Source organism: Cystoisospora suis, assembly GCF_002600585.1.
Source record: "Cystoisospora suis strain Wien I chromosome Unknown contig_2246, whole genome shotgun sequence".
NCBI lineage: Eukaryota > Apicomplexa > Conoidasida > Eucoccidiorida > Sarcocystidae > Cystoisospora > Cystoisospora suis.
Window position 1 is genome coordinate 34,355 of NW_027155045.1, and position 13,892 is coordinate 48,246.

Sequence of the window (13,892 nt, forward strand, 5' to 3'; positions counted from 1 at the left end):
CACCCGCAGGTCGAACGGAAGGGGTGGAGACCAGCCGACAGAGCTGAAACTGCCAATATCCGTCACGGTGTCGCTGACCGAGCCACGATGGAAGCAGGGGAACTGGGCGGGCCAAGCCCGACCTTAGCGCTTTGGGGTCTGCCTCAGTGCATACGCCGCGTGTGCCCTCGGCCAAAGCAACTATCTCGCATTTTCATGACCGTGACCGCGCTGATGAGTCCCCTGCTGTGTCACAGTGTGGGAGATAACTCCCTGAGCAAGATAGTCCATGATGACTTTCCAGACAGGCCATGGACTGACTTCAAGAGAACACCTCCTTCCGACCAACACGTTGCAGGACCGGCATTCGGGTATGAGCTGCGCAGACAGGAATCTTTGAAGTTCTGGTAGTCAGCAGGCCCGGGATCCCAGGCTAAAGATGAGCACAACACTACTGGGAACGCTGACCTCCACAGAAATCTGACCATTATACCAGTCGGTAGCTATCATACAGCTCCACTTCGTACCGTATAGCATCACCAAAGACACCAAGAAACACCTCCCATGTTCTTGTCGAGCTGGACGCACCGAACTGGTACTTCTTTTCTCACCCTGGGACTCCTGCTGCGTGTCTTTCCCAGGCAATTCTTATCCCCAACAACCCGCGCCCGAGTGAACGCCCGAGAGCTTGCCCGGCAAGTCATCGTTGACTTGGAGAGCCGCGGAGTAACCCTGAAGGTGAAGGATATCTCTCGAGTCCTCCCATCCATACTCCCACAAATTGAGACTCTGGGCCTTGACTCAACCGAGTTCGAGAACGAGTTACGGAAAATGGTGAGCAGAGACCAAGCGGAGGAAACGCTGCTCAAGGGCCAACAGCACCATACGAAAGAAGCCGATGAGTTACTCCAAGAATTAGAGCAGCTCCGTCAGGAGAAGCGTCTCAAGTCACAGCAAGGACGCTGGTCCGGGGTACAAAGCTACTCGCTGCCGGCAATACCCCGACAAGCGATTAAGCCAGATGGCGCGGTGAATGATGTGCTGACCAAAGAATTTGAGCAGCAGCAGCGGCTGCGAAACCTGCCGCAAGGGGGAGCCTCCGAATTTCGTGAAGACTCGGAAGAGCAGTACATTCCGAAGTCTCGAGTTCCTGAGAAGTCCAAGAGTGCCACCCCGTTCTCTCTTATCCGTCCTTTAACAACTCCTACAAGTGAGAATGCTGCTAACGTGTTTGACGGTAACGAGTTCCGCGCTGCTGCTTTTCCAACAGCTCGGACAACGAAAAGATACCCTCCTCAGGAGGCTACTGGCAACACCAACTCGAAGGCTTCCTTTCACGCGCCTTTTTATAGAACGGGGACTCCCACAAATGCCGATGTACCATCACTGGCCCTGGCCCAGGAAGCGGGAGAGATGGAGGGTCAACAGCTGCTGCGGATGTGGTTGGACGCCGCAACAGGAAAGCAATCGGCGCTTAGCAAAGACCTAGATTTCTCTGTTGGGGGAGACGAGCTCCTCCGGATGCGGACGAGTTTGGACTACACGTCCATGTATCCTCTTCCCTGCAATCCTCCACTTACAGTCCTACCTCTCGTGGCTGCTTCCTTCGATGCCTGGGGCGAGAGCGCCCTCGCACTCCTTCAAGCGTTCGACGGCAATCCAAACGAAGTGCGCACCATGTTTGCCGACGCAGTCCTCGGTGCAATCCCATGGAGGCTGAAAAACAAATGGAAGGTTTCCGAGCGCGACGTCCGCTTGTTTTCCATTCAGGATAAGGATATCACAATATACTTCAATAAAACTCATGTTGTTCACCGGCCCGAGCCCAATAGTTGGCCTCTTCTACAATCTCCCGGCTGCGAGGCTGCGCGGCCAACTAACATTAGAGGAAACTCGACCGAGATCCTGTCTCAGTCGTCGTGTGTCCGTGTTCAGTGGGACCTCTTGGACTCCGACAACAGAGGACAGCTAGGCACCACTGATATGGTCCGAGCTGTAAACGATGATTTGATGAGGAAATCGGGCATGTCACACATCCTTGGTGAAGGCTCATACTTCGGACGGAGGGCGGGCACTGTTTTGAGTGACGTCCTCAGAGTTGCCATGTCGAAGTACAGCATCAGTGGCCTTGTCGTCGAAGACCAACAGCAGTGTAAGGCACTTGAATCTCATTTCGCACTAAAAGGAGACAAGGGCGTCCCGGGGGAGTTCAATGAGCGTAGGTGCACAGGCTGGCCTCCGTTTTGGAGCGTATCATGTGTTCGGGCGGAAACTCGGACTGGCATCCTTCGTATCAAGATTTCCTGAGTTCTGCCCGAGCAGATCTGGACAAGCTTAGTTCAACCATCTGAGTTTTCGGAGAGAGCTGCTGACACTCTTTTTCAGCAGGGCAGTCACCTGAGATCTTTCTTGCTCTTGCTCACCGCGTCCGTTCTTATGTTTTTGTTGCATAGTGCCTGCAGCCTTCCTGTGCCTCTACCGTACAACGCGGGCCCTTAGCTCCTGCCTTCAGGCTGACACAGGGTTGCGTCCGGGCACTGTGACGCAGTAGCTGTTTCCAGTTGGCCTAGTAACAGTGGACCGGTAGTCGGCTCCTCCCGATGGCGGGCCCGCACACCAGACCACCTCGTTGCTCACCGCGCACTCCCCGAGTACAAGGAACGAGCTCGCCGGGGCAGATTGGTTAGAGGCACCTCAGTTACGACGCTCTTCTTCTCTTCCCTGCTCCGTAGGCTCCTCCACCACAACGGTGAGACCTGCGACCTCGACAGCCACATCAACTGCTAGCCCAGGTGCCAGTACATCAACGGCGACGCCCAGTACAACTACCACAACAGCAGTAGCCCTGACATCTACCAGTTCGGATCCATCAGCAAGTCCCCCGCCACCGCCAGTATCCACGACTACGCCCCCGCCCACCACGCAGTCCAGTGCAACCTCTACGGCGTACACGTCCACATCGTCGCAGCTCGACAACGACGGTATTGGCGGTTCAAGACCAACAAGAATGGACACCGCGCCCCCTGGAGTTATTGGTGGTTCGGGCTTTACCACCGCCCCGGCCACCCCTGGCCCACCTGTGCCGGAAGGCCCGGACGCGGTCGCGTGCTACAGCGTAGGGGTTGACTACTTTGGGTTCGATATCGCGAAGATCGAGCGGGGTGATATTGAGTCAGCCGGAGAGTGTGCAGAGCACTGCCGGGTGCATAGCGGCTGCTACTACTGGACCTTCAATCCCACGCGCCGATGGTGTTACCTGAAGAACGTAAATGCACCGCAGGGCCTGCACCGCGACCCTCAAACGACCTCCACCTTGATTTCTGGCCTGAAAGGGTGTAACCTCGTAGACGATCCCTATCCGTCAGGTCAGCCTTCGGAGACAATCGCAACCGAATCGGGGGCCAACCATCACGGCTTCTGAGCTCCGACAGGTTCCATCCACGAGAAGCCTATCTGGTCGCAGTCCCTCAGGCTCGGGCTGAGGTGTCCTCGTGAACGCTACTGTGTACGCAACAGAGAAACAGGTGTCTTTACCACGCTTTTTACCGGAGTGCTTCTAACAGAGCTAAGTGGCAGGGAGGGGTTGTCCTCACTGTACGACCTGGGGTTGACAGAGGTTTCATGCTTTCTTTATGACTCTGGATGTCAGGCCTGCGGCAGCGGTAACTTCCTGCGTAGCCATTCCTTCCTGAAAAACCCCGAGCTTCCATCCAAGTGGCCTGCTGCGTTCAGAACCTTGCTATCAGATGGACGCCGATATTTTGACTACGGACGGCGGATACCGGTCACTGAAGGATTGGCCATCTGCTATAGAATGCCACTCCTCGTGCACGATGGACCCCCGCTGTTTCTACTGGACTTACGACACCAAAGACAAAAAGTGTTATTTGAAGGGGCGACACTTGAGTCGCGTGTCCAAGGGCTCCGCCGCGGGCGAGCCGAGCAGCACATTCGGTCTGATATCTGGCGCAAAAAGGTGCAAGGGGGAGACAGTTATCGATCGAAATGTCAGGCGACTCATGGAAATTGACGAGTTTGACGCTCCTACATTGATGGCAGAACTGGCGCGTACCCGCAACAAATGGATGCCGGGTATGGAGAAAAACACGTGATCAACTGTGGGCGTGACAAGTAGTGCCCATCCAAGAGCTGTTGTCTTGAGTTTGCTCAAGTCACTCCTGCCTGAACGCGGCGCCGGGGCGTAGTAGGTCACCAGAAAGTATCAACAACTGTGCTGCGAGCATAATCAAACCAGGTGTCCCACCGGTCGTGTCAGACTGTGTAAAGCATAACAATCTTGCTGACTATCGAGCGTTCCATACTCTTTTTTTTCGGGTCGGTAGGCCTATTACCCTACGGACTCATCGGAAATGCAGTTGAAGCCACGGCGGGGCGCAAGTGACCGATTCAGCGAGTGCGCTTGCAGGGAGAACACCTTCATCCTCGCCAGCACAAATCGCAGGCAGCATGACTGGAACTTCTGGACCTGAAGGGGCACGCAGAAGCTGCACTTCTCCCGCTGGCCCTTATTCGGTCGCCCTCGCTAACTGCCTTCTGCCTTAGCAGTCACACGGTTCGGTGCTTCGTGGCAAGCTGCTCGGGGCGCGGTATCTCGCAGTACATAAAGATATGTAGCATTCCCTCCCCTGACAGAACACGGGGGCTGCACCAACGTTCCTTTCTCTTTTCTTTCGGTGCTCATGGATGTCCCTCTGTACCTTCCTGATGTCCTGGCCAGCACCGTTCGACTGCGGTTTCGAAGAGGGCGATCTGCAACCGGAGGATGCTGATATACTGTGGGAAGGTGCAGTCACAAATCCTAGCGCGTGCCGGACCAGATGTGTCCAGCAGGCAGTAGAGGCTGTATTCTCAAACGTTTTCAGGGGAGAAGAAGAGTCCGAGGAAGTGGAGGAAGAGTGCCTGTTCTGGAGATTCAACTGGGGGTCAGGAAGCTGCGAGCTAATCAACGAGAACGGCTGGAGGACCTGGGTCAAAAAGAAAGAGGGTGACACCGTGGGACACAGCACCAGCCCCGTTCTGGTTGGGTCTCACCGATGCAGAAGATTTTCCGCGAACTTCCCTCCCAGTTCTCCACTCGGTAATGGCACACTCACTGCGTTGAAGGAACACTTCAATCCAGTCTTGGTTTCTACCTCACTCAGGGTTAACGTGGAGCCACGAGAGCAGGAACCCTTGCTGCCTCAGCTCGGGTCACACCCCTCCTGGCACTCGAGAGAGCATAGCGGTTCTCTCGAACTACAGCAGTGAAGAAAAGAGAAACCTGTACAGAAGCGTGCAGAAAAGGTAGACCAAGCGTAGTCTACGTACAATTGACAGACTGTAAGGCCCTGCATGAATAGTGGTCAATACCGCTAGGTTTCTGGCTCTTTCTGTCGTCACTGTAACGCTTCCATAGATGGTCGCGTCTCACGTAGGGTGTCTACACAGTTCCCGTGTAAAATGGCTTGGTTGACGGCTGTGCAGATCTGTGCTACCAGGCGAACGTTGAGTTCGACACCTCTGCGAGGCACTTGCTCCGGGAGGTTGGCGGCGTTTCCGAGCCCAACCAGTGCGACCTACTCTGTGCGGCCCAGTCCGGATGCACGAGTTGGACTTTCCGTGCGAATGAGCGGCTTTGCGAACTGCTTCATTCCGACGCCCACACGGAAAAACGCGTTGTTGACAGTGCAGTTCGAGCTGCCGGGATTCATACAGAAACCGTTATCACGGCCTTGTTCGGTGCGCGGCCGTGTATCGAAACCTCCGCCGGGAGCGTCCAGACAGAGACAGGAGACAACGTAGACGACAGAAAGCACCGCGACACGAGCGCGAAGCCTACCCCGCAGGCGACACCCAAGCGCGACCAAACAACCGGTGAGCCCCCAGCGCCATCCATACAACCAACAGAGTCCGCAGGAGAAGTTGGACACGAGAGTCCCCAGCAGTCTCCGGACATCACCAGAAGCGACTCACCGCCGTCGTTACCCACGAAGAGATTGAACCCTCTTTCAACTGCTGTGGAAGAGGGTCTGACGTCACCTGGCACGGACGAGAATTCAGCTTCACCAGATGTGAGGGAAGGGTCAGCGCCTTCGTGGGTAACGAGTAAAGAAATGGATGCGCGTCCGGACGGCAACGAGTCGGACGTTGACAGGGGTCAACGCTCAGATGCTAAATTGTCTAAACCCTCCCTGAACTCCAGGAGTACAACCGCACCCTCTGCAGCGTCCGCATTAGTCCATGAACAGAAGGTTACAGAAGCGGCTTTGTTCAACTCAACTTCCGGCCACACAGGCGGACCGTCTACTGATACGTCAGCTCCACAACCTACCACAGTTCCTGCTTTGTTGGTCAGCATGCAGCCTTCACCTGACGGCCACCTTCCGCCCTGCGCCCGTGCGGGGGTCTCGTACGAAGGCCATGACCTTCAACCCCTGTCGACCGCGCCGTTACTTGGGTCTGCCCGTGAATGCTGGTCGTTGTGTGTCGATGTTCCCCTGTGCTACTACTGGTCGTTCGACAGCGCCTCTGGCCGCTGCCTTCTGAAGGATGCAAATGCACCGCTGGACGTGCTTCGTGCGAGACCGATGTCATTCGTATCCGGCCCCCGTTCATGTCCGGTTTCCGCCGATCCGAAACAGTTTCTTCCCCTGCTCCACAGGCGGCCTATAGTTGCACCGGAGGACGACCCACAGACACGACCGTTCCCAGCGCTAAAGATCGGCAGCACGTTCCCAGCCAGAGGAGTGCCCGGCGGCCTCTTGGGCATCGGCGGTGCCTCTTCACGAGACAACGGAGAAAAGACCAAGGCACCGGAGAGAACAGCCACAGTAAGCGACGACGGTGACAACCCAGCCAACGGTTCGTATGGGTTTTGGGGCGGCTTGTCTCCGGGTTTGATTAGCGGGTGGGGTAGGACAGCAGAAAAGGACAGCAGTCCCGACCTGGGTTCTTTCCTCTCAGCGTGGTTGCCACTCGGTGGGGCGAGATCCACCAGCGGTGACGGTTTCCTTGCCCGAGGAGATAAGAACACCATCGGCAAGAACGTCCCGGGAGAAGATCAGGGCCCGCTGAGCAAGCGCACAGAAGGCCACGCTACCACAAGCCTTGTCCCCAGCCGTGGCTCTCCTCGAAGCGGCACCAGCCTTACTTTCGAAGATGAAACTGAATTTCCGCTAGAGCCCACTCAGGCCGGTGACTACGAAGAACATCACGGGGAAGCCAGGGAAAGCAGCTGGCTCTGTCAGCATGAAGGCGTCGCTCTGACGGGAGGAGATCTTCTTCTGGTGGGAAGTCGTTCAGACAAGTCAGCTTCCCACGGAATGTTCAGTGAGAGTCCGCAGAGTTGCGCCGCCCACTGTGCAGATAGTCTGGGATGCATGTTCTGGACCTTCGATCGGGAGAACGGGTTATGCTATTTGAAGTCATGGGTAGCCATTCAGTCCTACAAGAGTGATGAATCAACGAAGCACTTCGTTTCCGGCCCCGTCACAGTCACGCCGGACTGTTTTGGCACTGCGGTTCCGGCCAGTGCCGCAGAGGGCAGCACTTAATCGCTTAATTCTGAACAGACAGTTACCGGCTCCGTCTACATATGCTAGCAGAATAACAGTCGTTGTTCGCTGGCCAACCCACGAACGTTACTATGGGTACATCCAGGTGCCTGTGCGGCAGTGTGCAGATAGGATCGTGGTCGGGTGGTGTCGGCAGACGTTCTGTGATGCACCGACTGTCAGAGTCGTTCCCCGGCCCGAACCCACCGGGGTGAGTGCCTCCGTAGCAGCGTGTCTTCATCAGCCCGCAGAGATCACTAGAAAGGCGATCGAAGTTGGAAGGGAGAATTTCGCGCGGAAGTGACGGAATTCCCTTTTTCTGCCCCACGTTTGTTTATCTGCCTGATTGAAAGCTCGAGCGTTGTGTGTATTTGCAAGTCCGAGCGTTGCTTCGGGGCTCACGTGTCCGGTACGGAACACCGGTTCATGCGGATTCCGGCGGAAGGCTTTTGCTCGCAGTCGCAATGAACCCAAATTGTAGCAGTGCGACGTTGCCTCTTCGTCAACATGCGTGTGCCGCCTTCAAGGAGGTACCATCTACCTAGCTATCGCATCCAGCGGTCAGCGGCCCCAGGCCCCTTCCTGTCAAGCCCTTAGTTTTCAGCAAGAAATCCGGTGTCGGAAAGAGAAAACGTCCCAAGGAACTGAAGGCACGGACACACTACCCTGCAAGAAAGGTTCTAGGAAGCTTTGCCTCTTACGCCCGCGCTAGACCACATTACTAACAACTTGCTTTGCGGACCGCTACGCAGCTTTGAATGGGCTCCGCGCTCTAGCACTTCTCTTGCTAAATCTTCACTAGTGTTTGTTGACAAGCCGATCCGGATGGTGTGAGTTGCTGACCAGTCGTCCAAGCGTTGCGAGCAGAGTTCGACGTGGTCAACAAAGACTGCGCGACCACTATCTGCGGAAATAACTAGAGGAGCTGTGCCGCTTCTTTTGCAGGCATCCATTCTCGAAAAGGTGACCAAGAAAGCTTACTGACTGACGCCGCCGACCGATTGGCTGTCCTGGTAGGAGCCCGCTTCCTGTCTGTCCCCGCACCCCTTGCTTCCACAGCTACAACACGGGAAACAGCGGTGTGTGCAGATATATGACCGCGCTGACAGCCGGCAGTTCAGTGCGCTGTTGCATTCTCGTCGGCACTGAGTGTGAGTGAGAGCAATCGTTTCCGCTGCCTCGGCTCACCACCATGTATTAACAAATAGTCGCGTTGTGTGTGATACAGTCTTTTCGCTCCCACAACCCTTTCTCCAGCCTAGACCGTCATCACATCTCAGAACACCTCACAACACCGCATCACAAATGCATCCCGGGAAACCAAACAGCACTCCCAAATTATGATGCACCGGGCGCTGTGAACAAGGCAGCCCACGGAAAAGAAGAACCTACCCTTCAAAAAGATACAAGTTTGTAGTGGTTTGAAAACTTCGAACGAGTCAACAAAGACGAAGTGCTTTCACAAGATCCACAGAAGGCCGGACGGCTCACAAGAGGACGACCTTGACCCCGCGTTGTCAACGGACAACGCTTTGACCACCGCCTGATTCACCTAGCGGTTGCTTAGACAAGGTTCTCGTGACCGGCTACGACGCACATCAACCCCACGGGAAGAGCAGCCTTCCTCGATAGCCGAAGCAACTGAATGGCAACAGATCGAGAACGGCTCGAAAGCTCTTTCCTTCGAAGCCCCCTGCTGCGGCTGGGCACGCATCATTCCACTCTTCTCGTTAAAGTGCCTGAAGAAGCTCCTCCCCACCAGGAGGCGCGCTGATCAAGAAAACAAGAAAGATAACCTGTCCCCAAGTTACGAGATGCCAGCGCCATTTGTCCTATGCAGAGATGGCACACCGGGGGGCCGGGTACTCTGCTTGTGCGTCGGACCTACTACTACTCTACCGCAAAGCGTCTGTAGCACATTCCGCCGGCTCCCAATAATGGAGTACGCGTATGTAGATTACGGGCATGCGGATCCGAGGTAACATACCACACAACAGAGGTTCCGACACGCCGACTAGCCTCTATCCTCAAACGCACTCTAGCAGGGCCCCGAGCCGGATGCTCTGCGTTTTGACTAGAGGAAAAACGACTGAGTCGCCCGGCTGCCACAAGCAGTTATTCGAACACGCCTCATCCCCGCGCGTCAAAGTATGTAAAGCCAAAGGACGCCTTTCAGCTACACCAACTTCCAGTCCCGGAACCATAATTAAACTGAGAGTTAACCAGCTGAAGACAGTACACCGCCATGACGAATCGAGCTAGCTGACGACCGGTTCTCAGACTCGGTTACTTCGAACTGGCGAACGCCCCCTCCCACAGTGCTAACCTGGTGTCGGCTCGGCACTACAAACTAGGGACTATCTAAACTCGAATCCACTTGCAGACGCGAAACGGCGCGGGCAGAGAAAACTTCAGCCGCGGAACCATGAAGGAATTGGACAACAGAGAGCAAAACTGAACGCTGCCTCACTAGACACCAATTCCCGGCTCGACTTTCGGCGCCGTCTCGAAGAGGGCTACAGCGGTTAGAGGCAAGCTAAGTGAAACAACAAACAACACTCTCCTATACACATAATCTCCAGAACGGCATTCCCCGGGTTGCCCCTCACGCACAGTCGCAGCTACACAAAGCTACGAAGACACGAGCTCTAAAAAACGTCATGCTACCTGGTGATGCTTGAGATGCTGTCAGGACTTACAGGCCAGGCGCCATTAAATGGCCAACGAAGCTTCTTGCGAGGGCATCGGTGCTTCCCGCCAAGGCACGTCGCTTGTGGAGCTCCAGCTGCGCGGACGCAAAAGACATGCCAGACTGGGAAACACTGGGTGTGGCGTTCTTTTACTCTCGCGGGTAGACGAAATAACGTGAAAGTGTGAGGCCAAAAAAGTCTGCTACTTCCTGCTGCCGCACGTCGACGGCGAAAGTGTTACTTCCAACGAAGACAAAAGACACTGCGTCTTGTGCATGGCCATACGGAAACCCGAAGCTGAACCGCGTCAACAAGGCACTACCGAACACACACTCATAGGTGAGCACGGGAGAGACAGAAAGCAAAACCTTCTTCTCAGTCACCTTCGCAGAACCACACCCTGCAAGCGCTTGCGAGCGGGAATGCGATGTATTCTCAGAAGGGCACTGGCTGGAACTAACTTGTCCCAGAGGCATGCACTTCGAACAGGCATGCGCACGTATGCGCAACCTGAAGTATGCGGCTGGCCTTCAGGTACCCGCAGCTTGCGACACTGACGAGATGCAAGTGCCAGAAATGACCCAAGTACCACTCGCGACCAGATCAGTGTAAGAACACACGCCTGCGCGTTCTTCCTGAAGTCTTCAGGAGGCTTGACGTCGCAGTGGTGTCGGAAATGCTGCCGACCCCCACCTATGCTCATCCAGTAACGCGGTGTGAAGACTGCCGCCGTCAAACTCAACAATAGACGTCCGCACTACACTACACAGTGATGCAGCGAAGTGTCCTGTTCATGTCACTCTTCCCTCCTCGAAACCCGGGAACCCACGATCCACCAGCAAATCAGTAGACTGCCTATACAAAATATGTAGAGACCGTAGAGAACTGCCATCTCACCGGTTGTCCGTCAAAATCGATCACACAGCCTCCTGCTTCTTTCACCATCAAGACAGCCGCAGCAAAATCCTGAACCACCACGACAGAGAACAGGGACACACCAAGCTAGGCGCGGGAAAAAAGAAGAGACTGTATACTCTACACAGAAGGCATGTCGAAAGACTGGTAAGGTGAAGAAACTCCGGAGCGGACACTGGACTCAGGGCGATGCCAGCTCATAGACCACGGAGAAGCTCTCCAACCCTTCATCCACTCTGAAGTGTATTGTACAGACTCAGGACACTGGCTAACAGTTTTCGGACCACTCTGCGCGGCCCCTCGGCACCTGCACGGCGAAGATGCAGATCAATCAAAACGACACTGGGGCCTAGCACTTCTTGCGGATCGGACCGTTCTCATATGCGTTGTTTCCCTATTCGCTTGCCGCTGAAGACGTGTACGTGTATGCAACGCACGGCAGTAAGTAACCTGAAGACGCTTCGTCTAGTGTAATCGCTGAGAGCTAAAACGAAAGACTTAAGCGCATCACAAGGTGCCTTGAAACAGAACGGCGGCCGAGACGGGTAACCGGCAGAACGGCTGGTTTGAGAAGCAAGCCTCGGCACCATGCACAAGACACTGCACAGACTTCCTCGCAGTCTCACCCCCAACGTCAAGGATCCGTGTACCAAAGACTTCCCCCCCTCAGGAGCACCCTAGATCCACATCCCAGTACATATCATCAAACAATTCTATACTGAGATGTGCATCCAGTATCATCAATCACTACTAAGGTTCCAGTTGAGATACGAGGCGTTCGACATCCTGAGGTATATATTCTGACCCAACCTGGTTCTGTTGTTATATGAGACTCTGTCCACATATGCTACCCGAACTATCACAAAAAACTGCAGAAGCTTGCAGGCAGACCGGATGTCTCCGGAGTTACGAGCGGCGAAATGTGGCATACGACGAAGAGTTGCCTGTCGTCCCACACGTAGTGTCCTTGGTATCGGGTGCTTTGCAGCAGTCCCTTACCCATTCTTTCGGTCCGAGAGATTGATACGCGTCCAGCCTCCCTGCAGCTGTAGCGCATAGGCCACACAGGCGAAAAAAAAAACATTCCCGCCAGCGCAAGCCTATGCATGAATCTAGACTGTTGCTTGCAAAAGGATACGAACTGTCTCTGTGGTCACCAGGGTGACTTCAAGTAAGGCACTAAAAAAAGGCGAGGACACACGACACGAGCCAGCCTTCAGTACAGCTTGAGCATGTTACGATACACTTGTAACCCAGGAAGCCGCCAGTACCGCAGAACAAGTTACCTCTACGTGCGCACACGGCCGCGAGGTGAACGCTCGTCTTACACGTAGATACAGTGCGCAAATGCAAATGAAAAAAAAAAAAGGTAACAAAGAGGCACGCAACCATAGACAGTTCAGCACACGCAACGCACTGCCCTTCTTTCTTTTGTGATCCGGGCGCTGATATCGCGCCCACCCGCACTGACAACAGAAAACCTATAGAATACAGGGTGTCTGATCCCGAGGACGACTCAAGAGGCGGCGCTGTTAGCAGCAGGTCGGCAACGTGTAACGGGAAGAAGCCACCGAAAACTGCTGACAAACGACGTAACTGGACGGGGCCTGGTGCCTTTAGTGGCTCGGAGCTTGGCCGCTGCTGCAGAGCGTACCTACGTAGCACAGCTCAAGCGCTGTCGAGCCGAGATGCCGAATATCCCGACAGTGATGCATGCAGTACACCAGGTTGTTCAGAACGCAACCTGCACACACGAGCAGTCCCGCGCCACGCACCAGAAGCAAAACTCTAACACTCGCTTGGTTTCTGACGAAAGAATATCGTGCGGTACGCCACTTCTAAGCAGAGTCTGCTCCCCCGCATAAACCAGAGAAAGCAGCAGCACATGCGCAGCTTGCGACGACATGCGCACGCGAACGGAAGGCGTTACAGAATCGAGAACATGCTTGTGCTCTCCAGAAGAGGCAGAGGTACGAGATCTACAGAGAGTCCTGGACTCAAAATGACTGGGTGGAGCGCCTTGAGTAATCGCCCCTTTCTCAGGATTCGTTCTACAGGCGCAACCCCCTACCCCCCAGCTTGCTGATAGCTGAAAACCACACAAGCTACCGTACCGATACGATTCACTGTAGCCTTGACGGAGAAACGAGAGAAGACCACTGAGGACAGGCGCACGACCCCTCGACGATACGAACCAAGCCAGTGAAAGTAAAGTCTGGCATGCTGGAAACACCCCGGAAACCGAGAAACCTCGACACGCCATCCAAGCTGGAAAATATGAGCAAGGGAAACTACGAGCATACGAGTGCACCCTACGAGGCGAGACACTGACATGTTTAAAAGTGGACTGTCTTTGCGTGTCGTCATGAAAGTCCGTCACACTGTTTCTCCCGCGAGATATACTGGGTCTTTGCCTGCGGCAAAGCCGCCTTGTGGAGGTAATTTAGCGTGACCGACCATCAACCGAAAAAGTTGACTCGTGTAACGGAGACCCCGTTTACCTTTGCTGATCTTCACCATGGGTCGATACGGCACAAACTCTACCAAACAGGCTGTGACAACCACTTGATCTGTCTTACGCTTGACGTCGCTGGCCATTGTCCTAGCCACAGGGTCGCAATCACGCATGTCGATCTGCAGAGATGTTCCAGAGGCACAAATCTGTGTAAGGAGATGGAAGAGCTGAAAGTACTGTCCGATAAAAATACCCCAACCTCAGCAGCCGAGCCTCCTTAGAGAGCAGACCCCCGCGCGC

General features: G+C 54.9%; 2 protein-coding genes across 2 annotated transcripts; one reads left to right on the plus strand and one right to left on the minus strand.

The window, feature by feature from the left end:
• The first annotated feature begins 38 nt into the window (after window positions 1-38).
• CSUI_004721 (pan domain protein) lies at window positions 39-8,020 on the plus strand. The gene is made up of 6 exons (XM_068064906.1): window positions 39-350; window positions 621-2,131; window positions 2,712-3,344; window positions 3,712-4,071; window positions 4,718-5,077; window positions 5,464-8,020. Exons 1-6 carry the CDS (start codon window positions 88-90, stop codon window positions 7,530-7,532), a joined length of 5,196 nt encoding a protein of 1,731 aa, XP_067923121.1. The 5' UTR covers window positions 39-87; the 3' UTR covers window positions 7,533-8,020.
• Window positions 8,021-8,712: 692 nt separating this feature from the next.
• On the minus strand, window positions 8,713-13,798 carry CSUI_004722 (inositol monophosphatase). The gene is made up of 6 exons (XM_068064907.1): window positions 13,717-13,798; window positions 12,792-12,881; window positions 12,137-12,183; window positions 11,120-11,188; window positions 10,232-10,317; window positions 8,713-9,302 (listed from the first exon to the last, which is right to left on the minus strand). Exons 1-6 carry the CDS (start codon window positions 13,763-13,765, stop codon window positions 9,263-9,265), a joined length of 381 nt encoding a protein of 126 aa, XP_067923122.1. The 5' UTR covers window positions 13,766-13,798; the 3' UTR covers window positions 8,713-9,262.
• Window positions 13,799-13,892: the final 94 nt, after the last annotated feature.

What these genes read in the sequence shown, in the direction of transcription:
- CSUI_004721 (XM_068064906.1), top strand. Translation starts at nt 88, where the DNA reads ATGGAAGCAGGGGAACTGGGCGGGCCAAGCCCGACCTTAGCGCTTTGG. An exon ending in AGACGATCCCTATCCGTCAG is followed by an intron (nt 3,345 to 3,711) that starts GTCAGCCTTCGG and finishes TGCTGCGTTCAG; the next exon opens with AACCTTGCTATCAGATGGAC. An exon ending in CCCTCCCAGTTCTCCACTCG is followed by an intron (nt 5,078 to 5,463) that starts GTAATGGCACAC and finishes ACGGCTGTGCAG; the next exon opens with ATCTGTGCTACCAGGCGAAC.
- CSUI_004722 (XM_068064907.1), bottom strand. Translation starts at nt 13,765, where the DNA reads ATGCGTGATTGCGACCCTGTGGCTAGGACAATGGCCAGCGACGTCAAG. An exon ending in TCGATTTTGACGGACAACCG is followed by an intron (nt 10,318 to 11,119) that starts GTGAGATGGCAG and finishes GCGTCCGCGCAG; the next exon opens with CTGGAGCTCCACAAGCGACG. An exon ending in CATTTAATGGCGCCTGGCCT is followed by an intron (nt 9,303 to 10,231) that starts GTAAGTCCTGAC and finishes TTTCTTGATCAG; the next exon opens with CGCGCCTCCTGGTGGGGAGG.